The sequence below is a fragment of the Anolis sagrei genome, chromosome 4, assembly GCF_037176765.1.
Source record: "Anolis sagrei isolate rAnoSag1 chromosome 4, rAnoSag1.mat, whole genome shotgun sequence".
NCBI classification, from domain to species: Eukaryota; Metazoa; Chordata; class Lepidosauria; order Squamata; family Dactyloidae; genus Anolis; species Anolis sagrei.
Genome location: NC_090024.1, coordinates 191569405 through 191595651, shown reverse-complemented (window position 1 = coordinate 191595651; position 26247 = coordinate 191569405). Strand labels below are relative to the sequence as shown.

At 39.5% G+C, this 26247-nt stretch overlaps 1 protein-coding gene and 1 long non-coding RNA gene across 3 annotated transcripts in view; one reads left to right on the top strand and one right to left on the bottom strand.

Annotated features, from left to right (window-relative positions):
• The first annotated feature begins 1976 nt into the window (after window positions 1-1976).
• On the top strand, window positions 1977-25222 carry FMOD (fibromodulin). Its single transcript, XM_060773034.2, has 3 exons — window positions 1977-2221; window positions 13373-14383; window positions 23134-25222. The coding sequence occupies exons 2-3, from the start codon at window positions 13396-13398 to the stop codon at window positions 23283-23285; spliced, it is 1140 nt and encodes a 379-aa protein (XP_060629017.2). The 5' UTR covers window positions 1977-2221; window positions 13373-13395; the 3' UTR covers window positions 23286-25222.
• The window catches only part of LOC132773659 (uncharacterized), a 39327-nt gene continuing 36710 nt past the window's right edge, over window positions 23631-26247 (bottom strand). For both annotated transcript variants that reach the window (XR_009631335.2, XR_009631336.2), the window contains exon 3: window positions 23631-23720. This is a non-coding gene — a long non-coding RNA (uncharacterized lncRNA). The remainder of the gene's footprint in view (window positions 23721-26247) is intronic.

Here is a 26247-nt window from a genome sequence, read left to right as displayed (position 1 = left end):
ACCCAGCCTGGGTTGCACAGCAAGCTATGCATAGAACATAATGCAGGTTTCTTGTCTTCTGCTTTTATGGGGAAAAACACAATTGAAATAAAAACTGAGTTGTTCTAAAACTTAGTGAGGAGGTGCATCACTCAGATCGCAAAACGTCAGTGCTACAAAGCACAGTTGCTGTCTTTCTTACTGTCCTTGTTCATACAAAAGTTGAGTATGTTAAACATGCAACTTGTATGCTGATGTATCTGAAAATTTCTAACTGTGCTGCAAGCTTTAATCTTCTGAGGCAGGGATGTTATTGTGTACCAAGTGAAAAGAAGACAATTTCTCTTGGCTTTTGTTGGAGCTGCTACCTAAAGATGTTTGCTGAATGGTGACTAGTGGTGGAGTTGATGTGCTTATAGCTAGGAATGACAGGTCACACACCCATCTGCCAAAGTGGAGGCTTAATCAAGGTGGATGGAAATTAGTTAGCAAAAGAGACAAGATTTGTTTATGCAGCTGTTGGCAAGTAGCCTTACCCAGCTGTAAGGTCATAATTTGCTTTTGCAGACCTGGTGCTGCTTTAAAGATCATTGGTATCTTAAGCCTCTCTTTGCAAATCCTTCCCCTTCTTGGATTAGCCAGTATCCTGATAAACAAACAAACAAACAACACAAGGCTCCTCATTCTTCCAAAGGAATAGTCATGTTGAAGGTTGCTACTAAATGTTCACTCAGGTATTTCAGAGAGCAAAAATAAACAGTACAATTCATCAAGAAGAGTTTTAATTTCAGATTAAAATCCACAAAAAATGGTTCATCAGGGGAGTAACCAAGTAAAAACTGTCTCTTTTCACTCCACACGGCTCTATTACACAATATATGCCAAAACTGATGAGGTGATCAATCCCTTTTCATTTCTGTTTTGTATCTATGTCTGCTGTAAAGTAGTAGAACATTCAAAAATTGAAGCTATTTTATACTTCAGAAGAACTCACTTCTTTCCCTCAGGAGCTCCCAAAACACACCCTCCCTGAGAAATTTCAACATGGAAATTTATTTCAGTGGACCAATGTAAATTCAATGAAAAGGGTTCTGGAAAGGTGTACACGTACACACAGATTAATGTACCATAGTGGACAACCCCTGATAACAAGCAAAACTGGAAGATTTCAGAACTGAAAATGAAACACCCCAGGAATTTATAATGGGGGGACGGGGGTGTGATAAAAGGTATATCGGAACATCAAAACATGAATACTAAATAAAAGCTGTATCACCAGGTAGAGGGCATTTTTAGTGAATATGTAAAAAGTACTTAGAGAAAGTTAAAAATGCCACCTTTATGAATTCTAATTCTTTATTAGTTTTTCATTCTAATTGTCTCCTAATAGTTATTTATTTAATTCTGGACGGTGGTAGGAAGAAAAAGTTCACAATCTGCAGAAGTTTTGAAGTATTCAAATCTGATTTCTACCCAGCCTCTGCTAACACAGAGTTTATTATGGGACATCTGGATGGAGACTGGAATAGTAATAGCCAACATAAGGGGAGATTGTTAAAGTACAGTACCATAAATCCAAAAGATCAGAACTTTGGGTCAACAATACCAATAAGAGAGAGATTATATGTGATTAATGGGTCCTTGAACTTTGCAGTCTCTAGGGACAAGCAATTTCTCGAGGAATGTTGTCACAAATACTATATTCAGGTGCAAAATTGGATCCACCTGCAGGGTTCATCACTTTTCTCTCAGTAAAGGTAAATAGATCCTTCAGATCTAAACAACACAATTATTTTCAACATTTCAGCCCGAGTCCCCAAAAATTCTAGATTCATTCCAGTCTCATTGCTGCTTCCTGATGGGAAATGCAGGCAGCTTTAACAGGAGTCTGTTAAAAACAACAACCAGGGTTCCACTAACTTGTTAAACAGAAAGCCTTAAAAAAACTGCCAAGCCCTCTGCAAGGAGAGAGAGGGAGAGAGAGAGAAATCTCTAGTTATTTATAACGCCAAGCAGCTTTAAGATCTCTTCACTCTAGTTTGCAAACTGCCTGCTGCTTGCAGGTCATTCCAAAAAAAATCCCAGCAAACCCCATGGCCTTCCAGCACAATATTTGATCAGAAGTCTGGGCGGGCACCAATTTTGGCAAATTGAAACTTCCACACACATGCTCTTTAGTACCTAGGAAGATCACACAGGCAAATCCTGAAGCTCTGGAAAAAGGTGTCTCTTCTCGGTCTAGGTGAGTTGATTTCTGAATTGCCTATTTTGTAAATGGATGTTTCAGCAGCCCTTGGCATACACATGACAAAAGTTTGTTGCCTCCTAGACTTGCACTTGCCAAAGAGCACATGGACTACCGTAGGGTCTTGATACGTGAATAACATGGCATGGGTTGCAAAAGGGTAGACCTGTTTTGGTTACTGGGGGAGGAAAACATTTTGACCTCATTAATAATGGCTTCTCCACTACCATAATTTGTGAAATTCTTGGCAAGAATGGGCGAGATGAGACACACGCCAACCTTGCCAGACCTCTTTGCTCAGCCTCTTTCCTCTCCATGCCCAGGACATTGTGTACCTAGCTACTTTGTTATTGTGTACTGATATGCATCAGGTTATCAACAACAAATAGTGCCTAAAGCATAAGGAGGAATTAAGAGCTGAAAACTGGTGGAATATGAGAAGCATGTAAAGGCACTATGGAAACACCAAAACTGCAGAGACCTAGATGAGGGATCAAGGATAATCTGAAGAAATCAAATAGATGACTTTAAGGAGTCTGATAAGATCCATATTCAGAATGTTTAAGACTGCAGAAGGACATGTAGCAAGTGCATAACAGATGCTAAAGAATCTTCTATAAATGTGGCTAAAGAGATCTCGCCAGGCAATGAAACCATTCAAGAACAGTGGTGGAAAAAAGCTATTATAAACAGGATAGATGTCCAGAAGTAGAATTGTAGAGATATATGGTTTAAGTTCATCAGATAATTTGTAAATAAAGTGTGTGGGGTGTTTGTGTAAAAATCTGTCTGATGCTAAAGCCATAGAGTCTGCCCTTAGTCTTTCTATAGAATATGGGAGAAGACTGTGGAGCTGACTATCAAACAATACTCTACCAACCAAGTGCTGTGATCTTTTCATGTTTCAACCGAGGACTGTCTCGGTGGTGAAGAAGACACAATAGTTAGTCCTCCATTTTTAAACTGTCAAATCCATCTGTTACCTAGATCTGTCTCCATCCACAGTAGAAACATAGATGCTCATTACAACAGATGTAAAGGAAAACTAGGAAATTTAAATTTTAACAGGACTAGAAATACATTTGAGTGATGTATTGGGTTGTTTTTAAGCCAATAGGAGCCTAACTGGGCAGCTTAACTTAGAAGCTTGAAATGATGTGATAGAGAAATGACTCTCATCTTCAGATAATTGTACTCTTGATCTCCAGTCAAGGGTACAATTGCTTTTTTATTGACCATTGATTAATGAATTGTTAACACTAACAAACTAAATAACGAAGTAATATATATTCAGAAAAAGAACAAGCAAAAGTAAGAGAAAAGAAAAGAAAAAAGAGGAAGAAACATGTAACTAAAAGATGGTAATCCCTCTGCAGTGAAAAGAAAAAAGAAAAAAGAAACATATATTATTCATTTCAGATCCAACTAAATAATTCTATAATTACTAATAACCATAAACACATATTATTATATTGTAAAATTTCATATTGCCCCAAAAGTCCATAAACAGTTTCAAACATTCCGAGCCTTTCCATACAGCTGAACAAAATTAGTTTTAATTGTCATGTTTAATTTATTGTTTAATGAATTGTATAATGTGTTTTAATTATTTTTAATGTTTTAAATGTAATTTTTGATTGTTTATATGCTGATAGCATCATATGATACTTGTGTGAGGCCACCCTGAGTCCCCCTTAGCGGGGAGAAGGGTGGGGTAGAAATGCATGAAATATATAAATAAATAATTTTCTGCTTTGAACTGGAATATGTGGCAGTGTGGACTGAGACAACCCAGTTCAAAGCAGATATTGTGGGATTTTCTGTCTTGATATTCTGAGTTATATGGCTGTGTGGAAGGGCTCCCAGTCTTCAATTGGCTTATTCTTTCGCACCCACATTAATTGACATGAGCTAACTTAGCAATTTCAGCAATCCACTCTTCAATTGTTGGTGCTTCTGTCTGTTTCCAAGTTTGATCAAACAATATTCTTGCTGCTGTTGTCATATATTGAAAAAGTTATTCATATTTATTGTCTTATTCATTATCCATAATGTTTAACAGAAACATTTATTGTAACATTATAAAATATACATTTAACCTGTTTTGGGTTAACATAAAAATCTTAGACAGCAAATTCTCACCCACTTGCCAAAGAACCACATATTGAAAAAGAAACCCTTGACATTCCCATAGTCTGAGATACTGTTGCTGAATGGTTAAACATGGCATTCTCAAAGTTAAAAACCAAAGTTTTCCCTCACCCCCCAAAAAATCCTGTTGTGTTTTTCTGCTTTAAATCGCCTGTCAAGTTATGGGAAAAATACTCATAGGTAGTTTTGCCTCTAAAATATAGCCTGTAGCACCTGGTATTCATTGACAGTTTGACATCCAGATACTAAGCCAGACTGAACATGCTTAGCTTCTAAGATCAGACAGATCTGGTGCCTGCTAGGTTAACCATAATGTCTCAAGATCATGTGCAAGTTTTCAGATTGCCCAGAATGCTTCAGGCTAAATCAATGGTTCTCAACCTTTAGTCCCCCAAATATTTTGCATATTTTTATTTCAACTCCCCTTACTTACTTAGGCAATCCCTCATTGGCCGAGTAGGATAGTCTTCCAGGATCAGTATTCTTGTGGATCCGTAGGTGACTGTGGAGCCCTATTCTTGATCTGCATCTTCTCCTGCAGTGAGGGCATTGGTTTCCAGGTGGAAGGCGGTCTTGGTCGGGGTTGGCTTGGCGTGCCTTCCTCTTGGCACATTTCTCTCTTTCACCCTCCATTCGTGCCTCTTCAAATTCTGCAGCACTGCTGGTCACAGCTGACCTCCAACTCCCCAAAGACCTGCCAACATGAGCAATGAACAATGATTCTGGGATTTCCCCTGCTGTCCCCTCTTTACAGTCTTAGGATGGCATGTGGGAGGATATGTCACCAAAAACACGATGTAGCTTTAGTAACAGGGTCCTGCAGTCAAACAAAGTGATTTCATAGTACTTAAAGATGAGATTTCTTTCTTTAAACACAACCCAGTTACTAGATGATGGTTTATTTAAATTATTAATAGCACTCTTTCTGCTGCTTTTAAAATGCCAAAGTTGTCCTCCTCTTCCTACTTTCCCTCTTTGTCCTCAACTTCCTTCAATTGTTTCAAATTGAGTTGAAGGGCCAAAAACAGTTTGCCCTTAACTCAACAGTTGGAGGAGAAGAAAACAGAAACCTGTCCTTTCCAGTAGGCTCCAGTAGGCAGCCTCTTGTGATTGTGTTTGTCCCTTGCTAATATTTTTTCCTTCTTATTGGTTTGCCACGTGTGTTCCAGTTTTCATCTGTAAAATGTTGGAGGGCATTTGGCATTCCTTATAACTCTGAAAATGTGTGCAACCTTGAGGAAAGAGAAGTTTGTTGACTGGATTAGTCCACAATAGACCCAGGGGGCAGTCATGTAGCTTTTCTCACCTAACCTAATGAAGAGGTTCTGCAGACATGAAAATGTGGGCATGGATTTCAGATTTTTTGTATGGCCAACAAGGTTACCTTTGTATGTTTTTTTAAATGTGGGCAGAAGTGGCATAAACCCATTTTCCATGCAACAGAGGGAATGTTTTATTTTTTTAGGCACAGAGACACTAGAAGTTTGTGAAGAATTGCATTTTATCCATGCCAAACCTCAGCGCATCATGTCTAAACACACAGTGTAATATTTCAAATATAATTGCTGGATCCTCTTGGACTACTGTTAACAAAATCTTCCCAGGAATTTCTGTGACATGTAGTTTTTTAAGCTCAAGCTATGCATGTGTGTGCATAGAATAGCTATATGGCTTTCATTGAAAAATGTCATAAGAGTCAAGTGTCATGTGTCTTAGTAACACTTATTGTGTGTGTGTGTGTGTCAATGGAAAATATTCTTTTCTTTATCAAGTGCATCTACTGTAATTTCAGCAATATCTTGGAAGGACTTGTGATGCTATAGTGACAAGTAATAAAACTTTATTGCACTGCTGTTGTGTAGTCCTTGTGAGGTGCCTATGTTTTTGCACTTGAAAAGGCTATCCCTCTGCTCCCAGAGCTCTGCATCTAAGGATTCAAGACTCATTGCTACAGGACACAGCATAGCTCTTTCTTCATTCCCCTACCCACCTCCCACGAACCAGCAGACACTTACATTGTTTCACCAAAAAGAAAGCTGGACAAGGCGGATGAAAATACCAAAGGTCTGGGAAAATCTCCCATTTCCTTTAATGTCCTATGGCCATTTCACATTTACATAGTTACAGTACTATAATTCTACTTTACCTGGCATGGCAACATGCTATGGAATCCTGAGATTGGCAGGTTAGATAGGCCGATTGAGAACTCTCGGCCAGAACCCTAGTGCCTCAACAAACCACAGACACCACAGGATGTAGTCACAGAAGTTATAGTAGATTCAAAGCACTGTATCTACTTAATATGAAAAAATATGTATAGATCCCAGAACAAGTCAAGCTTGAACTCCCTGCAGAAGCCAAAATAACTAAGCTGAGACTGTCATACCATATCATGAGAAAACATGACACACTAGAAAGGACAATCATGCTTTGGTGAGGTAGTAGGAAAAGTGAAAGACCTCATTCCAAATTGAGAGACTAAATTAAAACCCTAAATTTGGAAACTTGAGCAGAGCTATTGATGATAGGGTGTACTGGAGATTATTCATGCAGTCACCATAAGTCAAAGTCAACTTGATTGCAGTCAACAACAAATGATACCACTATGTTATTGTGCTGAGGCAAAAAGAGGAGAAAGCAAGATTCTATTGTACGTAACGGAAAATTCTACACATCTAGATATTTTGTGGATAATGTTTCATCCTTATGTTTCACTTTTGTTTTGATCAACTTTTTTAGTGCTTAATCTCAACAGGCCCAAAATGCGGGATATGTGACACTTTTATCAGAGGCATCCAAATGACGCCTCCAGTAAAAATTAACTAATGTGGATTAAACCAGGGTTTCCCAGTTTACTCTGCATTAATTAAACATCTCAGCAAATCCGGGGCTTACTGAAAGGCCCGGGTTTGTGGAGGTACTGGGCCTGTGGAGACTGACTATCGGGACTGCTTCTGCAGTGCCAGAGGTGAATCTCCATGGCCATCCTTCTTCTTTGGGCCTTGAAAAGCCCAGAGGAGAAGGATGGCACCCACTGCCTCCCCCCAAGCTCCAATATTTCCCCTAAAACTTACTAAAAAGGGTCCCCTACTAAAAAAGAGCCTCTTCTTACATTGTCCTGAATGAAGGAAATGATGGCCGGGGGGGGGGGGGGTTCCTCCTCACTCCTCCCATCTCCTCAGGTGTCATTTCTTCCACTCAGGACAATGTGAGGAGAGGCTTCATGGCTTCATGGCTGGGGGTGGGGACTAAAGCCTGCACAAAGAAGAATATTTTAACCTGTTTCCACATGGATTTCAGTTATGTCTGGAAGCACCCTTAGTATTACACACTATCTCCAATGCTTTTTAGTTCAAAACATGGTAGCTAGGTTAGCTATAGGAACATGAGCCTGCTACATGTATACTGCAGTCACTCCATAAGTTGTCAATTAGTTTCTGAGCAAAGTGAAAAGCATTGGTTTTGACCTTTGAAGCCTTGTTGTTGTTGTTGTTAAATATAGAACCCTAGTCTCCTCCAGAAAGCTAATAGTCTCAGTAGTTGTCAGGCTATTCTTTTGCCTTCTGACTTCCGAAATAAGGAGACCATAGAACAGTTTATTGGGTTAAAATATGGGCAACTTTTATTAATTGTTACCTATTTAACTTTGTGACTAACTCTAACTCTATGTGTGCCCTGAACTTGGTGTGGCCAAGCCGAGTTAGCATCCCTGCCCAGCCTACCCCTTGGCTAGTTCGGGCAAAACACCTGGCTCCCCTGGTGACCTAACCTAGGCAACTTCTAAGGAAAATGTGTCGGAGAAGTCTCTTTCAAAGTTGTTGAGGCCAGACTTTCCCATTCCTAGGCCATTTTGTTTCACCTCACCTGGTCAAAATAACCCCCAGGTGAGTGTTCTGGTTAATGGCCTTCACCCCTGAGGGGGTGCTTTGGATGTACACCAAAATTTGGATTTCCCTAGCTGTTTTCTGTTAAAGCCTATTTAAAACACACCATCCCAATTTGCCTTTGAGAACAGTATGGGGTAGGTGAAAAACCCTCCTACAACATAGGAGGGGAAAATTCCTACCTGGTCCCTTGTGGCAACCATAATTATATTGTTAATGGGTGGGTGTGGTGGGTCAAATGAAGAAGGAGGTGGGCCAAGGCTGTTAGCCCGGCTCTGCCCCCTTCTGGGTGGTTCCAGCCAGAACCACTTTGGTCTTCCTTTCAGGAGAGGAGGCAAATCTCCCCCTCCCTGCCCGCTGCACCAGGGTGGGAAAGTCCCTTTTCCCATTCTCGCACCTGTATCCAGTCATGCCTCAATTAATCCTTGAACTTTGGGTTTCCCCCCTCTTTTTTCTTGAAGTGTAGAGTGGGATTTCTTGGGACATGAACCAATGTATGAAATGTGTCATTTGGCTCTTTTTAAAAATCCAAATACAGGCAGGTGCAACTCTCAAGGTATTTCAGAGTGTAGTGCAGGTTTAGAACTGCCGAGAGGAAGAAATTTGAACCTATCACTGAAATGCAAAGTTGGAATTTGGGAAAATTACTTTTTGTATGACAACCCTCAGACTCTGTCTGAGTGGGGAATTCTAGAAGGTCTTCATAAAATTGGATTTGACTCATAAAATTGGATTGGATTTGACACTTTTGTGAACTGCTCTGAATCCCCCTGCGGGGATGAGAAGGGGAGGATATAAATGTAGTAAATAATAAATAAATAAATAAAAGTGGTCAAATTTCTGAAGAAGCCTAGTTCCAGTCACTGGAGCTTCCATCTATCTTTCTTCCAGCAAGAGTGCTGCATCAGAAATCCAGCACATTGGCTGAAGTAAGGACCACAGACGCGAGAGTACTGTATCTTCTTTGTCTCCCGTGCCAGAATTTTGCAGTCAAAGCACCTATAAACACACAGCTCTCTAGCAACCAGTCCCTACAGGAGCATCTGCCAAAACAAGGAGCATTATGGACGTGTGGAATTTGTAAAGTTCTGCAGAATATTCTTGGATTATGCAAAGTTAGCAGCTCCAGACATGGAACATTTTTTTCCACTTTGGAACTAAACATAGCTTGAATGTTAAGTCTGAACTTTAGAGGTGTTATCTAGAAGTACCTAATGTATTTTGGAGAAAGGGTTGAGCAGAGTGGATCGCTCCTTTAAAGTTCTGACTAAAATCCAGAATAGATTAACTATCCTACTGATATGGAAACCACTAGCTAGCACTAAAGGAATTTCATTGTATGGAATGCTCATTCAGGTTATAAATACTCTGACAGATGTTAACATGTAACAGGAGGGGCTTACAGAAAGCATGACCTTTGATTCCACAGACTACTAGTAATACCTCAGTTAACAAAGTAAATGTGTTTCTGGACATCTTTTCTTTAACAAAAAATTTGCTACCAGAAGCAGAAATGACATGGAAAAATTAGGGATAGGTCCCTACACCACAAAAAAGAAGAGCATTCAACAGATTTTCAACTTTTCATCCAAAAACATGACAATTACTGTTTAAAAATTAGATTTTTCTCAAAACCAGAAGTAGATTTCTGTAGGTTTTGTTTTGTTTTTGTTCTCTGCCAATCTGAGTGGCATGTGAAGTGTTTCAGGGGGAGAATGTTGATGCTTTGCGTAATCCACTGGATTTGCCTACTCTTGCCTCACAGTAATATTATACCAAGGATTAGGCCACGTAACAACCAAAATGAAAAACAGAACACTTAAGAACCAAAATCTCTTTATTGATGCTTCCTAGATTAGGAGACGATTCTTGGGATGTTTGCCCCTTTTCTGGGAATGATGGAAAGTGATTCAATTAAGATTCTATCTCCTTTAGCAGAGTTCTGTACTGTCGAATTCCTCACCACCATGGAAGAAATCCCACTCACCTGACCACTTAAATGTTTGTGCTTCCAGCCTTGGACAAATTATGTTTTGTTTCCTCCACATTTTCAGATAAGTGATAAAAGTTTTATGTTGCCCTTATGATGTTGTGGCCTTTTCCTTTTAATATGTTTTCATGCTGACATTTAATTTCACATAGCTTACATCATCTTCTCCTCATAATTCCAGAGAAGAGTCCACTGGGGGATTCGGGAGAGAAGGCTGTGTTTCAGAAAAGTAGCTTTCTCAAGCTCTCATTAGAGGTGTAATGGGTTTTGATCCTGTCCTGTATTGTCGCAAGTGCATATATGTCTCCACTGCGGTGATTTTTGTTGTTTTCAAGGTGCCTTCAAGTTGACTTTCACATATGACAACTCTTTCATAGTATTTTCTTAACAAGGTTTCTCTATAGGAGAATCACAATGTCTTCTTCAAAACTTGAAGGAGATGGATTTACCCAAGTTCTTCAAAGGGGTTTCCATGGCTGAGCAGGAATTTGAATCTAGTGCAGCTCTCAAACTATTACAGAAAAAAATATGTATGGAATACAGGTTTACCAATTATTTTCCCATTTGAACATTATTCACAAAGCAACTTTGATCTTACCAAGTATGTGAACTATTTTAAAAAGTCTTGCTGGTGGTGTATGGCACATCGCAAGCTGTTGGCCACGTGCCTTAATTTTGACTGGCACTTCACATATTTGCTAATCAGACTAAATAATCAGTCACAACAGCCACACAGAATGCAATTACTGCTTCTTCTGGATGACAGACAGAGAGATTTTCACGGCATCATGAAAGCATTTTTAGTGCTAAAGTCCTTGATAAAATACTGCATAGTGTGCTTAATAATATAAATACTGAAAACTATCAATTCTTACCCAGTATGACAGGTCATCAGTACAGCCTTCCTAGAAATCCTGCTGATGGAGGGAGGAGGGAGATGATTCGCAACTGGATGATCTGTCTCAGTTTGGAAGGGTTATTTTTGTGAAATCAGATTCTCAATGGCTGTTTGCTATATTGGCTGGGGAATTTTGAGGACCCTTCTACAATGCCATATAATCAAGATTATCAAAGCAAATAACTTGGATTTTATGACAGTGTAGTACAGGCCTGTAAACAACTTTCCCAAATTTTGTTATTTATTTGTAATGACCTCTGTAAGATCATTATGCCTTGCACCTGCATTTTATACATGTCAACAGTTTTATTTGTCTAGCTTTTTTAATGTGGTTTGTGGATTCTGAAGTATTCAGTTTCTGTACATTAATTCTGCTTTTTACAACACCCTGTGGCTACTGTTGTCTTTTGTATGCCAATGTTTCTACTTTGTTATTTGTGTTGGTAACTCAAAAAAATCATCTTGATGAGACGGGATCTGCATCAAGTAAACAATCAAATAACATGCTGTTATAGTTGCTGACACTGTTACATATTTATTGATAAGTAAATATGTTGTTGCATAGTTCTTAAAAGACAAATTAAAGGCATTTGACTCTGCAGAATTTAACAATCCTGTAGACAGGAGACATTTTAATAGGGCGGGAATAACAAACTATGTATCCGAAGGCTGTTTTTGAGAATCCTCAGAACCTCTTGCAACTGCCCCCCAAATTGTTTCCCTTTTCCCTCCCTCCTTTCCTGCAATGTTTATTTTACAAAAAAGAGATAGGGTGGGGTGAATTTGGGGTGCATCTCTCTAAGAACCAATGGAGAAGAACCCACAAATCCAGCCCTTCCCCACTCCTGTATTAAAGGAATGACTCCATAAAGATAGTTAAGTAGACTTTCAAAAGCTCATTACATGAGATTGGTGTCCATTGGACAGCAACCTGAATGTAAGTAACTTTGCAAATGTTGGAAGGAAAATGGGCAGAGCCAAATGGAAACATTCAGCACTCGTTTTTGCTGGACACCGAGTCTAAGATTGCAAAGTTAGCTAAATCTAGTAGATGCTAAGCAATAAGTAGTATTCCTACCTCTCCCATTCCTTTACTGAAAATTGCCCCAACTCGGAGGCATTTTGCAAGGACAAAGGGAAGTTGCTACTTATGACTACAGCAGTGAGAGTGGTCTATCCTTGAGGCCAAAATAGATCTACAGGAACATAACCTCATACAGCCAACTTTTGTTTCAAAGAGAGACCTCTGCAGTTTCCAGTGGGCCTAATTAACATAGTCAGTGGTGCCAAATACTGGTGGATGTGGCCCAGGAATTTTTGGAGTGCTTCAGAATTCCTGACCCTATTTTTATATAATTGGTACATACTGAGGATAACAGGTTTTTTTCATCATATGTAATGTGAACCTAAGGGATGTTAAGGTCATGTACATATTTTATTTTTACGCTGCCCAGAGTAATTCATTGATTCAATTGAATCTTCATAGCAGTTGACTTTACCCAGTTCCCATTGTTTCATTGGACCCACATCAGGTGGGAATAACAAATAACAACTCCACAAATCCCTGACCCAATAGAGCCAGTGTCCATGTTGGTTGAGGGATTATAGGAAATGAAGCCAAATTCTTTGGCCTTTCATGCTTCCTTGGACTACTCATGATACATTTTCTTCCTTCCTCACGAATAGTTTGAATAAAAATCTCCAAACTCAGAATCAGAATTCAGGTACAAGATGGTAAACGTGTATGCAAGATAGTAAACATGGACATGTATTATGTTAGTACATTGAGAAGAAGGCTTAAGTCTATTTTCGGACCTGGACTTTTTGGAAGGATGAGCATAGCATTCAACATAGAGGACTAACACCCATATACTTACAGGATGACAGGAAAGGCCGAGTGATCAAATTTTATGTTCCCACTACACCATGAAACTAGACAGTGTTGCTCCTTCTCTTTAGTCTGACTTACCTAAGTAGTTGTGTTGATAAATTGGGAAAGAAGAGAAAAATGTATACCACTGCTGGCTTACAGAAACAAAGACAGAAAATTAATGAACCAAATAAATTAAAAAAAACATTGCCACTTTACCCTTTTGATCACATCAATGACTCTGCTGGGAAATCCATGCAAAACATAAATACTTGACATAAACCTAAATGTATATTTGCAATTGCTGTTTATTTGTGTGTTCTCAATTTAATCTTTTTTGGTTGTCCCTTTATAGGCTGCCGTGAAGTTTGTGGCATAATGCACTGGATTTCTGTTCTTATTATCGCTGGTCTCTGCAGAGTGGGCTTGAGCCAGTATGATGATCAGTATGACGACATCTTCTGGTTGCAACAATATTTACGTAGCCAGTCTTCATCCTACAGCTACTCACCGTATTATGAAGATGAGATTCCCCCCTACTCTTCCTACTCCTATGCACCAGCTGAGTCCTCTGTCGGTGAGCTTGTCCCTGAACCACCTGTATCCAGAGAATGCCCCCAGGAATGTGAATGCCCTCCCAACTTCTCTTCTGCCTTGTACTGTGATGCTCGCAATCTCAGGTATCTACCTTTCGTGCCTTCCAGGATGAAATACGCTTACTTCCAGAACAACCAAATTACAGCTATCCAAGAGGGAGCTTTTGATAATGCTACCAACCTGGAGTGGCTTGCATTACATAACAACCAAATCACCAGCGAAAAGATGGGCAAAAGGGTCTTCGCTAAACTCAAGAATCTAGAAAGATTGTACCTTGACCATAACAATCTGACCAAAGTGCCTACTCCACTCCCGCGGTCACTTCGAGAACTTCACCTGGCTTATAATCAGATTTCCAAGGTTCCATCCAATGCTCTTGAAGGCTTGGAGAACCTCACTGCCCTCTATCTCAGCCACAATCAGATCCATGAAATTGGAGCTAACCTCAAGGGGTTAAAGTCTCTGATTCTTGCAGACCTAAGCTATAACCAACTTAGGAGAGTCCCTGATGGCCTTCCCAGTTCCCTGGAGCAACTCTATTTAGAGCATAACCACATACACACCATTCCTGATGATTACTTCAAGATATCTCCTAAATTGCTCTATGTACGGATGTCTCATAATAGCCTGACAAGTGAAGGACTTTCCCCAAATGCTTTCAATGCCAGCAGCCTCCTGGAATTGGATCTCTCTTACAACAGGCTTCAGAAGATACCACGAGTCAGTACTAGTCTGGAGAATCTCTACCTCCAAGGGAACAGAATAAATGGTGAGCAACATCATTCTGGCTAATAAGCTCTTATGGGGTAGCACTGGAAAAGAATATCCTGTGAGTGTATGTGTCATTTTGTAATGTGAAGAAGAGGGTCTTTTCACAGTGAGCTTTCAAGATACAAAAATTATACCTTTTTGACAGCAATGGGGGGGGGGGGGGTCCTGGTAATCCGGAGGGGACCAAAGGCTATAAAAATAATATTTGGGTATTGCATGCCCCAGGATATTTTCCCCACCTATAAACTAGACTCTTTTAGCTATTTTGAAAGCCAATGTTATTGTTTTAGAGCTTGTAAGTGACTTCTTAGTAGTCATGACTGCAATAACAAATAGGTAACTGGCCATGTATTCAGTCTTCAATAATAGTTATACTTAAGTTACACACCCTTATCTTAAGTCAAGATTGCTTTAATCCTGCAGTATAACTATTATAACTTGCTGTCAGTCATCTGATTTACATTCCTTCTATGTGCAATACGTTTTCTTGCTAGAAGAGAAGATGCAAAATAGAGAAGATGGATTCTCTCAGAATTTGCTGTCCATGCTAACTTCTGAATAAAGCAGCGTGTTTTGCTTCTGAATAGATGTGCAGAAACTGGATTTTTCTATTGTTTTACTACCCATTGTTCCTTCTGAGTAAAAATCTTAAGCAATTGTTTTTGAAATACATTGATGCTCTTCATTTTCTGTGCAATTAGTTGCTTTCAATAAAATCCACAGTGATGCAAACAAATATATTTAAAAACCTATTCCAAGCACTCTATTCATCTACATTCTTCCTCTTTGAGAAACTGGTTCTGCAGAAATGGACTGCATTTTGAGTCATTTTTTCAAGATTGTAATGGTATTTCTGCCCCACCTGCTTATTAATTTTAGTGGTAGTATTTATTTCCTCTCTCTCCCCATTGATATTTTTATATTGACATGTATGTACTCCAAACCACATGGCAATGGCTTGCAGCACTAAGATTTTAAAGAAATGAAAGCATTCAGTTACCTTTGGAAATAGGGTACTAAAGCATTAATTTCTATGTGTAACTTTAACAGCAACTCGTCATTTTTGGGATACAGTATAATGTAACAAATCACATTTTAAAATAATATGCAGAACTTAAAGGTGTGAAGCAAGAAGAGTCATGTGGCTTTTTCTACAATTGAGACCTTTTCTAGGGACAGGGATGATTGATAGATAAGAATAAAAGAATAAAAAGGAGGCATGTGATAAGGAGAGTGTAAAAAAGTAAATGTCTCCCCTTGACATTAAGTCTAGTCAAGCCCGACTCTGAGGTGTGGTGCTCATCTCCATTTCTAAGCCGAAGAGCCACCGTTGTCTGGTCATGTGGTCAGCATGATTGCATAGAGCGCTGTTACCTTCCCACCAAAGTGGTACCTATTGATCTACTCACACTTGAATGTTTTTGAATTGCTAGGTTGGAGAGTGTATTTACTAAGGAATTGTACTTTTTTGACAATGCATCTCAAAATCCCATAGCCAGCTCTGTTGCTAGAAGCCATGCTGATTGAGTGATTCTGGGAGTTGTGATCTAAATTTTGTGGGAAAGGAATAGTCATGGGAGTGTAGGAGGATGGTTAACACAGGGCAATGTCTACTCTTCCAGCTGAGACGAAGTGTCCCAAAGCTAGTCTTGCCTTGAGCACTGCTTCATCACACATGACCTGAATTTGTCTCAGTATTCTCTTCTCTCTATGTATGTTGCATAATATGCTTAAAGAAAGAACATTGGATGTTTTTACTGCCAAATGGCAATTTTGTTTTAGGTGGAGCTTATTGCTACTTTCTTTATACTTTGCAATAATATTATTGTACTGCCTAGTGCCAGCCATTGTGGGTACAACATGTTTCAAGGAAAAATTAGTATCTGAGCAGGGTGTGGAATCATACAACAAGCAAAATACAGTGAATAGTCATATTGTGACATATACACAGAGGTGGTGCTCAGTTACTCAGAGAGTAATGGCACAGTGAGAGAGAGAAACATAAATACAAAACACTCAAGATTGTTTCTTATTTTTAGTTTGAATTGAAAATTATCTTGCCATATCGAATACATCCTGTTTGGTCAATATTACATAGCCTTCCTTAACCTTGTGCCCAGCAGACATATTGGACTATATCTCCCATCATCTTCAGATGGCATATTTCTATCATCTATGGAAAGATCTAAGTTAGAGAAAGAGAACCTTGTAGTTGACAGACCATGCCATCGGAAGTTCATAATCAGTTAGCTTGATTGTATAGTTTTTCAAAAGTATTGCTATGTGGGTGTGTTCTGATACAAGGATTGCAAAGGGATTTAATCCCAAATTCATAGGGTTGCCACATTAGGTAGATGAAGAATAGATGAAGGGAATGCTGCGAATGTAGCATATTTTGATTTCATTAAAGCCTTTGACAAGGTCCCCTATGATATCCCCACAAAGAAACTAATAAAATATGCACTAGACGAAGCTACTGTTAGATGGGCTGGGAGTTGGTTGACTGGCTGAATCTAAAGCTGTTTTTACCAATGGCTCTCCTCATCCTGGAGATAAGTGTCCAGTGGGGCAACACAAGGTTCTATCCTGGCCCTAAAGCTATTTCAACATCTTTATCATTGATATAGACAATGGAATAGAGGACAAGCTTATCAAACTTTTATTACACCAAATAGGTAGGGATAGCTAGTATCCCAGAAGATAGGAACACAATCTGAAATGACCTGAATGGATTAGAGAGCTGGACCAAAATTAACAAAATTATTTCATTAGGGAGCAATCTAGCCTACTATAGTTAGGCAACAAAAATCAAATGCATAGATATAGGATGAGTGATACATGGCCTGAAAACAGTACATATAAAAGGGATTTAGATGTCTTAGTAGATCACAAGCTGAACATGAGTTAACAGTGGGATGCTGCAGGTAAAAATCCCAGTGCAATTCTAGGCTGCATCAAGAGGACTAGAGTGTCTAAATCAAGGGAAGCCATAGTGCCACTCTATTCTGTTTGGTCAGACCTCATCTGGAATACTGTGTCCTGTTCTGGGCATCATATTTTAAGAAGGATATTAACAATTTGAAATGTGTCCAGAAAAGCTTACCCTCTTCCCCCTCAATTTGACACCTTTTCAAATATTTAAACATGGCTACCATGTCGAATCCGGGAACAGGGTGATCTCCTGATGTTAGCCCCAGATTCTTCCAACCTAGCAGTTTGAAAACATGCAAATGTGAGTAGGTCAATAGGTACTGCTCATGGTCATGCTGGCCACATAACCTTGGAGGCATCTATGGGCAATGCCAGCTCTTTGGCTTAGAAATAGAGATGAGCTCCACCCTCAGGGTCAGACATGACTATACTTAATGTCAAGGGGAAACCTTTACCTTTTTACCATGCCTGAAAAAGTTTGCATGCTTTGCCAAGCTGGAATATTAACAATACTAACATTTCTGCTGCATACCTGTAGAAACTCAATGGTGTCAAATTAGATTTGTTATGCAATCCTGTTCAACACTGATAATCAAAGTGATTCTTTACCACCGTTGAGACTGCATGCAACTGTATTGAGAAGTCAAATGTCTCTGCACCACTATCAATTCACCATTAGTGATGCCACTTCTATCCCCATGCAGGAGAGAGGCACAGTCTGACAAGTATTCTGAGAATCTCAGCATTTTGCTCCAAATCCCTGTCTGGCTCTTTATAACAGCAAAGCAGTTAAACCACCTTTCTGGGTTTCTTTTTTATTTATTCACTTGTTTTTCAAGCAGCTTTGCCACTGACCTTTAAAGTTTTTATAACGAGTTTTTCAGAAGGCTTTGCTTTTTTTTCCATAGTAAATGAGGAATGCAGCAGAGCAGCAAGGCTCAGTAGCCGAGTTAGCTTTGTATACAGAATTGGTAGCTGCTGGCTTTTAAGATAATGTTGGCTTCATCTGCTAGGCATAACTCTATTCTTCAGAGGCGTATCCCAGATGAAGAATATTCATTTGTCTTTCTCCAGGTCTTTTTCTTTTGAAGATGTTCACAGTCAAACTTTAATCATTTCTGTAAGGAGACTGCCACCAAGAGAGGGGACAGGGATTTAGGGACAAATTACCATTGTGTATCTTAGAGTCATTTCCAACTGATGCTGATCCTAAGGTGAACTTATCATCAGGTTTTGTCAGCAAGATTTGTTGAAAGAGAATCTGCATTTGTCATCCTCTGAGACAACTGTCATTCTTGACCTGAGTTTGGAGACATTTTTTTAAAAAAAAATATACAACACTCAAAATTCCCAAGGCAGAATGGCCAGCAGCCAGGTTAGCTAGAGGATTGCAAAAATTGTTGTCTGAAAAAGAAGTATTTCAAGCTCTGTTGCTCAATGAAGCATCTATCACCTTCTGCTCTCACTTATGGACCATTTGCTTCCCTCCCTGTTCATTTTTTTAAAAATATATAGTTCCAGTAGGGTATTTTGGCATTATTTTAGTGAAGACATGATGGTGAAGATCAAATTTAGCTACCCAACTATGTCTTGAAATGCACATGAAGTTTATAGCCACTGCTCTTGATCCAAATACTATAGCTTTGTTTTCCTACTACAATGGCATATTTTATTTGAATTTTGTACATTGCTCTGAGTTCGGGGTAGGGAGTATGGTAAAAAATCTTCATTATCGTCATGACAAAATCACATCATTATATCATAATTGTTTCATCATTTCTAGAAACTAGAGGAATGAAAGTTTAGAAAGAATGCCTTGCCCCAATCTCCTTTTTCTTTCATTAAAGTTGAGTCCAGATGAAGAAAATTGAACACATTAACTCAATGTATTGAATGTATTGCCATAACACGTTGCGATAGCTAGTAGGCCAAGATGTTTTTCCAAGGATTTCCATGGCTGTGCAGGGATTCAAATCTTGTCTCCAGTCTTGCAGTCTAGCATTCAAACTACTACACCACTCTGACTTTAGTCAAGAGCATTTCTAAATGTTAACCAAAAGACAGTCACATGTTTTAAGACAGGATGTCTTTAACAACCAAACAGGAATAGATCACCTAGGCTTGGGGTTCTCTTTGGGAAACATCAGGTTGGATGCTCATGGAATGCAGATTGTTTCCATATAAAATCATGGTTTGATACTTTATAAACAGGCAAACTTCAGCCCTCGAGGTGTTTTGGACTTCAACTCCCACAATAGGAATAGGAATTCCAAATAAGAATTGTGGGAGTTGAAGTCCAAAACATCTGGAGGGTCGAAGTTTGCCCGTGCTTGCTTTATAACCCCTGTCCTTTTCCTCAAGTATCAGACTTGACTCTGCATTCTGCTTTCAACAGAAAAATATTTCAAGCAACACCAACCATGTGGGTGATCTCTTACACATTCAGCTGCCTGCTTCTTCCCTTGGCAGTGTGGAGAAGACCATTACACTCCTGATTTTTCCCACCACAATATTGCCATTGTATGCCCACATAATTTCTTCCCTAGTTTTTAAACCAGAGGCAGCTGTTCAAGAGCAGCTGCTCTTAGAACAAAATTCTCAATGTGCTGCAAGTTCTGGATATTGGTTGCCCTCTGTCGGCTCAAGGGATTGCTGCAGTGACACAAAACACCCTTGGCATCCTGGTTCCACATCTCTCACAATCCTTGAGGTTTTTCAGAGTTCACTGGAGGTATTAGAATGGCTGCCTTGAATCTGCGTGAACCACAGAGTTGGAAGAAAACACAAGGGTCATCTTGTCCAACCCTTGCCATACATGAATATACAAAGCACTCCTGACAGATGGTCATCCAGCCTCTGTTTGCAACTTCCAGAGAAGGATGCTTTATTATATTTCCAGGACATGTATTCCACTGTCAAACAGCTCTTCACATCCAAATATTGTTCCCAGTGTTTAGATGGAATCTCTTTTCCTGCAGTTTGAATGCTCCTGTTCCTAGTCTCCAGCACAACAGAAAACAAGCCTGCCCCCTCCTCAATGTGACATCCTTTCAAATATTCAAACATGGCTATCATGTCCTCTTTCAATTTTCTCTTCTCAAAACTAAACATGCCCTGCTGCTTATGCTGATCCTCATAGGGCTCGGCTTCCAGACCTTTGACCATGTTGGACTCCCCTCTCTGTACATGTTCCAGTTTGTCAGTATCCTTCTTGAACTGTGGAGCCTAGAACTGGGGAGTATATTCCTGGTGAGAATAGACTGCTGTTGTTACTTAGTGTGGGTAGGGGGACAAAGGATAAAAGAACCAGTGTACAGCTTAGGGTGTAAAGTGAAAGTTCTGCCTCCCTTCTGACTGTCTTCTGCCACTGAAATTTTACTGCAGTCACTAGATTTCTAACATTACAGTAACTTAAAACTTCAGTTGGACAATGAAAATGACAGAGAAAGGGGTCAGATCAAGTTGACATGGTTATATGAACAAGAGATCTAGGTGTGAATGATGTCTGCAATGCTAGACATTTGAGGTTCGCTGGGATGGCAGAATTCTAATTCAGAGGTACAGTACCCTCTTTTTGCCCTCCCCCTCACATAGCCATGCCAAGCCAGTTCTGGCATCTTCCTCCTCTAAAGATTCTCCCTATGTTCTTCATGCAGTCCATATTGAACATGTTACTATAGTTTGTATGGTTCTCTTAGACTCCTTAATTTGCTTGACATATAGCATTGCAAGTAAAAAGATGAACATCTTTTAACTTCCACAGGGGCACATGTGCAGGTGGCATGTGATATATAAGACTCTGTTCTTACAGTTAACCCTGGACCCAACTAGAAGACAGATTTACATTAAGGACCCTTCCAGACAGGCAAACAAATCCAAGAGAAATTGGGATTTTAAATCCCACTTCGTCTTGGGATGGAGGCTACACAGCTTACCTAAATGCTGTGGTTTTGCAGGGGTAGTGTCCAGATACTGGGGTGGGCATGAGCACTGCCAGCCTTCCCTCCGTCCCTCTGTTCCCTCCTTTTGAAAAGCAGGAGGGCTTTTGGTAGAGGAGCGGGGATTTCTCCTCCAAGGCCCTGTTGGATCTTCTGTTGAATGAAGAGAGGCAAAGGCACAGGCCTGCACACAAGGCTTCCTCTGGTAAATTGAGAGGGAAATGGGGGGCAAGGGGGAGGCCAGACAGGAGGAAGAGAAGGAAAACACATTTTTCCATGCCTGCAGGAATACACAGGAATGGAAAAATGTGTATTTCTCAGGAAGAACCGGGTTTAAAGAGCAGCATTTAAACACATGTTTTCCAGCCTTTAACTCAATTCCTCCTGCATTTTGGCTAAACATCATTTAGCCTCCTAACCCCCTTTAACCCAGTTTAATCTGGGTTATAATGCATGTGTGGAAGGATGCTGTGATGCAGTGCTTTATTTGCTATTCTGGTGATCTGTGAAAGGAGATTCATGTTGGCTTTCTACTACTAGGAAGTTAACAGCCTTTCAGATTACACAGTTATAACACTATGATTCCACTTTAACTTCCCAGGTTCCTTTCTATGGAATCCTGAGCTTTGCAGTTTAGTGAAAGACATTTAGACTTCTCAGCCAGAAAGTTCTAGTGCCTCTCTTAACTATAAACAGCAGGGTGTCAGAGTTAAAGTGAAATAATATCACCATAATTCTACACTGTGTCTTTCTAAACTACAAACAGCAGGGTTTCAGAGTTAAAGTTAAATAATACCACAATACGCTATGAAAAAATCCTAAGTTTCCTGACCTCATGTTTTCTGGGAAGGGGAACCATGCTTTCCCCATTTATCTGTCTAAAACAGAGCAAAGAGTGGACTTCAATGTGGGGAAATATTGTGACATGAAGATAACCTTTAAGATGTTCAGTTACTACATTGGTCCAGGGCCCCAGCAGCCAAGAAGGGGCTTGTGAATTTCTGATGGCCCCCAGTCTCACATAAAAAAAAACACCCACAATACCCTTCCATTGCATTATTTTACATGGTTAACAAACAGGTAACTCTTTGGATATTTTCTTGACCTTTAGTGGGAGCTGTTGTTTGTCCTATGAAGCAAACAGATCATCTCACTCATACTCCCCAAACCCAAAAGCAGTCTCATTCTGCTTTGCAAGTTTTGTCTTCAAAGCTTTGGACAGAAAATGTTCCTAATGTTAAATGTTTGGGATTCTTTCTGGGATTGATAAACAATGCAGATACAGTTTGCTCTTGGTATCTGTTGGAGTTTGGCTCCAGGATGCCCGAATCCATGGATTCTCAAGTTCCATTATATATAATGGCAAACTAAAGTGGTGCTCCTATATAAAATAGAAAAATCAATCTTTTTTTGTTTTTATATTTTAAAAAATTCAAACCATGCACACAAAATTTGTGGATCTGGAAGGTCTACTTTAATGACTTCTGTCTTATTTGTGAAAATGGCCTAAATATTAGATCATCAAAGATATCAAGCTTCCATCATTTTCTACTGTGCCATCTTTGTAGCTAGAGCTCAAGAGTTTCGTACATAATACAGGCCATACTTAATTTTCACGTTTACAGTGATGATGTTAAAGGCCAATTTGCTGACTTCCCAACAAATTGTCATTAAATTGTACATTTATGACTTCTTCTATTACCTGATGGGGCCAATGCTGGAGGGTCTACGGCTTCAAGATAACTCTAGTTCCATGTAAACTGTCTAATTGCTTGAGTTGCATTGCAAATTAAATGTTAATGTCATTTCCCTGAGTTGCTTCTGTTTAGAAGAATGGAGCTTAGAGAGGATAAACAACACATTCTTTTTCTTTTTTCAGAATTCACCATCAACAGTTTCTGCACCATCGTAGACATCATGAACTTTTCCAAACTCCAAGTCTTGAGGCTGGATGGGAATGACATCCATCGGAATAACGTGCCCTCGGATGCCCCGCTCTGCTTGCGATGGGCCAGCGTCATAGAAATTTAGCAATTTCTCTTCTTTGTTTTCTTAAACACTCAAAAGAAGGCCAAATCCTTCCTGCGATCACACAGGGGCAGAGGCCTACATTCTTTAGTTAATGCTGCTTCATTTGACTTGGCTTCTGCAATTGTATAATATAGGAAAGACTGATAACTTGATACAACAGATGCTGCCCATATTAGCTAGTCTGGTGATGACACATATATGCAACCAAAATTTTTGACCACCTTTATTTCATCTTCTCTGTTCCTTCTCTTTAAACAGCCCAATCACAACTTGCACTAAGATACTGTTAGCCAATATTTGTCTCTTCTTCTGGGTGGGTGGTGTAGAGCATTTTTGTTCCTGTTGTTGTTTTTTCATTCCACATGGATAGTTGTAGACGTTTGGTGCCTTTGGGCTTTGTTTTTCCATGTAGGAGGGTTGCAAGGGAAAAGGAGCCTGTGGGGAGGGGGACAGAGAAGACTAAACAGATTAAACTTTTGGCCACACAGTATGGAGCAATTAGAAAGGGTTTGGAAAAGCAATGGCTAGAGAATGTATTACTGACAGGGTAAGAGCCAGCTGTTCAGATGGTTTTCAAACCTGAATATGGCTCCGCTGGTGCCATATTCGGATTCAATTGTACCTTCCTACCAGGCATGTAGCCGGGGGGGGGGGGGCTTTGGGGGCTTCAGCCCCCCCCCCCCAAATCAAAATTCTGGCTACGGGCCTGCTTCCTACTATTTTGTTTCTCTGTTTTTTCATTAGTTTTCTTTGGTATTGATTATAACAGCACACAAACAAACGAGAATTGAAAAGCCTCACAATAATTCAAACACATATAATAACATAATGAGATAATTGTGATACTGTATATTGAATTCCACCATGACGTTACCAAATCATATCATTCATTAAAAACATTTATCAATTTTGCCTTGATAAATGTATTGGGGATAGCAATATCCCCATTACTTCATTATTCTTACACTGTTTTAAATGTTCAACAGCCATGTTTTAATGTCAGCCTTATATTTTACTTCTTCCAGTTTTGTGCAGTCAGTACTTTGTGTGGCAGAAAGGTTTTTTAAAATGCTACCACTTAGGATTTTGAAACTATTGCTTTTAGATAGATTAAAAAGTGCAATTGCTGGATCAGTTACTATTAACAGTTCCTCACAACTATGCAGGTCCATTATATTCACACCACATCTGTATGGGCAGAAAAAATAGAGGACAAAAGGGAATTTTTATGGATTTGTACATTTATGATGGTCTTGAACCATGCTTGGGGCTTTGAATACACAGCATATTATTGACCTCTTTCAGCCTTGACTGGAAAGATGTTTGTCAGGCCCCTACTATAGTGCAGTTCAGTTTATTAATCAGTGCTTGCAAAATACATTTTTTTCCATATTCTGCTTCAGTGCATATAAAGAATACTTCTGTTATTGAAATAACATTCCCAGCCAGTAATAAAATGTAATGTGAGCCCAGTCAGCATTAAAGTATCTGGCAAGAACTCACCATTATTCAGCAAGGTATTATTTCAAAAGCATATCATGAAAAACGGAGAGCTTTATGGTTATTCCATTCTGTAAGTGCCCTCTTGGGTATACCATCCAATTCAAATCTAATCAAATTTCATTCTTCCAACAGAATCCCATTCTACCATTTCATGTTTTTAATTGCATTCATTGTGACTTGTTTCCTTGGCTGCAGAAGTGTCTGGGCTGCGTTTTGTGCACTTAGCACCAAAGTCTGCTACAAGAATGTAACTCACCTTTTCTCTTGGAGCTCTCATCCCATAGAACAAGAATTGAGTATATTACAGATTCTGAGATGTTGGAAATGCCATCAAAGTCTGTATTTTAAGTGCATGCTCATAATATAAAAGAAATATGTAGAAGCATGAACTGTAGATATTATTACTGATCAATAAAATTGTTTCTATAAGTGCATGGAATGCCTTGACATGTATACAAACTAAATTTGAAGCATGTGATGTTAATAAGGAAAAGGCAGGAAACTGAACCCAGAACCTAAGACCTTGAAAGAGCTTATGACTGTACTTCTAAGGATGTTTCTGCCCAGCACATGTACATTTAATTGCCGTGTTCATTCTCTGTAAGCCACAAGACACCCTATACACAGCAAATGTCAGTGTCACAACAGGCAGCTCCAGAAACTCCTAGATTTCACAGTGTTTTCTAGAGAAAGCACTGGTAGCTGATTTTTATGCTTGTGTTTCAATGCTTAAGTGCCAAAGTAGAAATGCAATCATCAGGAGACACACCTCAGAAAGGAACTAGTCATAATTCCTAGAGGAATAAAAGTCTGAATTTTAGGAAAGGCTTTGAAAAGACACACCCTTCCTTTCAATTAAATCCTCTCTCATCACTGTTCACACTAATACCTAAAATCCTAAAAACTGAGGAAAGGTTCTGAGACACCATTTTATATGGATTGCCGGTAGACATCAAAGGGACATGCTAGATCTAGTAAAGTACAGTTCCAATTTCTGGATTCCTTTGGAAAGCCCTAGTCAGTGCTTCCGGCTTCCTCATTAATCTCCTTGCAAACATTTTAAGAATCTAGCTCTTTTCACACAGCAGTTAGAGACCTTGATTTAAGGAGCAAACATGTCAATGGCATGGAGAAAGAAACTCAGCTTTATTATAGAAACTCAACTCTAAGGACAGAAACTACCTTATCACATTGTCTGCCAGAATCGCCATGGATTCAAAATTTAACCCCATCCCACAGGGGAAGTGTCCACCGTCCAGCTTCTCCCCATTGTTGCTAATGCAACATGGGAAGCCGCCCATGTTGCTGCGGTGGTGGCATTCACTCGTTCCACTTTAGTTTAGCCAAGGAGCCTCACCGGAAGTAGCTGTACATCATGCGATAGTAGCCAGTGGGCTCCATGGCTAAACAAGAGAGGAATTCAGCCCTGTCTGATGAGGTCGTAACTCATTGTGCTCAC

Excerpts from the sequence above, each read along its gene's own strand:
- FMOD (XM_060773034.2), top strand. The coding sequence starts at position 13,396 with ATGCACTGGATTTCTGTTCTTATTATCGCTGGTCTCTGCAGAGTGGGC. Across the intron at positions 14,384-23,133 it reads CCAAGGGAACAGAATAAATG|AATTCACCATCAACAGTTTC; the intron begins GTGAGCAACATC and ends TTCTTTTTTCAG.